Source organism: Fonticula alba (assembly GCF_000388065.1).
Source record: "Fonticula alba strain ATCC 38817 unplaced genomic scaffold supercont2.2, whole genome shotgun sequence".
Classification (NCBI taxonomy): domain Eukaryota; order Rotosphaerida; family Fonticulaceae; genus Fonticula; species Fonticula alba.
Genome location: NW_009242972.1, coordinates 2,787,583 through 2,789,010, shown reverse-complemented (window position 1 = coordinate 2,789,010; position 1,428 = coordinate 2,787,583). Strand labels below are relative to the sequence as shown.

Below are 1,428 nucleotides of genomic sequence, written 5' to 3'. Positions count from 1 at the left end.
CTCTCTCTCTCTCTCTCTCTCTCTCTCTCTCGCTCTCTCTCTCTCTCTCTCTCTCTCGCTCTCTCTCGCTCTCTCTCTCGCTATCTCTCTCTCGCATGTGCGTGTCCGTATTTGTGTGCTTGTGTGTGTGTAGAGTTCTTCCCGGTTATGTTTGCCATGCCCCGCCTGGCGGGCTGGCTGTCGCACTGGCGCGAAACGGTCCACGAGAAGCCGGCCGGGCGCATCTTCCGGCCTCGGCAGATCTACATCCCCGGGGGGACGGTTCCGCCGCGCTTCGAGTAAATGCATGCACGCGGCGCTCGGCGACGCCTGGGTCGGGGCCTGTGGCGCGTTGGCGCCTGCGACCCGGCTGTTTGTCTTGTCCCTTCCCGCCATCTCCCTCCCTGGTGCATTCCTCCCGACATGGCTCCGGGTGGCTACCATGGCCTGGTACCCCGCCTCCTTGTCGCACCCTTCCCGCCGCACAGCCGCGCGGGCGCCATCTCCCTGCACTCAAATACACATTTCACAAGTCACTGGCCAGAAGCCGTCCAGGGGGTGTGCTCTTCGTGCGGCCTTGTGCGATTGCCGTCCAGACTGCGGGGCATCTTGAGTGGGCTTCCCGGCGCCCGGGGTTCAGCCTCGGCCATTCGGGGCGCGGCCATCGGCGCGGTCCGTCATGAGGCGGCAGTGGCGGCAGGGATGTTGCCCACAATGTCCGGCGACTGCCAACGGATCCACGGCGATCGGCGCCCCCGGCCAGGGTGCCGTCATCTTCAGGCGCCGGGGCGTGTCTGCCGTCGCGCCGCCGGGGGGGAGGCCCGGGCAGTGCTCTCGCCGCCACTCCATCTCCCAGCCCCTCCCCGTCTTCCTCTTCTTCTCTCTTCTTCTCTCTCTCTCGCTCTGCCCTTCCCCATAGCCCCGCCGCCGCACCTCGCACAATCCTCCCGTCTTGCCCATACGTGTTCAGCCTCTCGCGCTGTCACCCGTTGACGCTCGTCTGCCTCCCCCTTTCGGCCAAGGCAAAGCCGGAGCATGACCACCACTCCTGGCCCTTCTGTGGGCGACATTTGCCCGGTGCGGGGCTCCATCGCCTCGGCGGTGGCGCACTTTACCAGCCCCCAAATCCAGTGGACCGATGCCCTCCTGGCGAACATCACTTATGGCACAGCCGGGTTCCGTCGCACGGCGGACCCGGTGCTGGAGTCGATTGCGACCAAAGTTGGTGTGGCGGCCGCCTTGCGATCGTTCGCCGCCGGCGGTGCCGCGGTCGGTGTCATGATCACCGCCTCGCACAATCCCCCCCAGGTAGGCCCCTCATTTGCCCCCGGTCAAGGCCCCTCCTCTCTTGCTTTCTTGTTTTTTTTTTCTTCTCCCCCCCCCCTGATGCCCACGGCTGCGGGGGTCGAGGCGTCGCGGCGATTCATGCCGCCGTCTTTCGCCTCCGCC

The 1,428-nt window shown here is 66.1% G+C and overlaps 2 protein-coding genes across 3 annotated transcripts in view; both read left to right on the top strand.

Moving 5' to 3' along the window:
- Nucleotides 1-515, top strand: part of H696_01596 — a 3,851-nt gene extending 3,336 nt beyond the window's left edge. For both annotated transcript variants that reach the window (XM_009495500.1, XM_009495499.1), the window contains one exon: nucleotides 134-515. In XM_009495500.1, coding sequence (XP_009493775.1) covers nucleotides 134-282 — 149 coding nt within the window. In that variant the 3' untranslated portion in view covers nucleotides 283-515. The remainder of the gene's footprint in view (nucleotides 1-133) is intronic.
- Nucleotides 516-804: 289 nt separating this feature from the next.
- H696_01595 (hypothetical protein) overlaps nucleotides 805-1,428 on the top strand; it is a 3,216-nt gene continuing 2,592 nt past the window's right edge. The window contains exon 1 of the mRNA XM_009495498.1: nucleotides 805-1,287. Coding sequence (XP_009493773.1) covers nucleotides 1,015-1,287 — 273 coding nt within the window. The 5' untranslated portion in view covers nucleotides 805-1,014. The remainder of the gene's footprint in view (nucleotides 1,288-1,428) is intronic.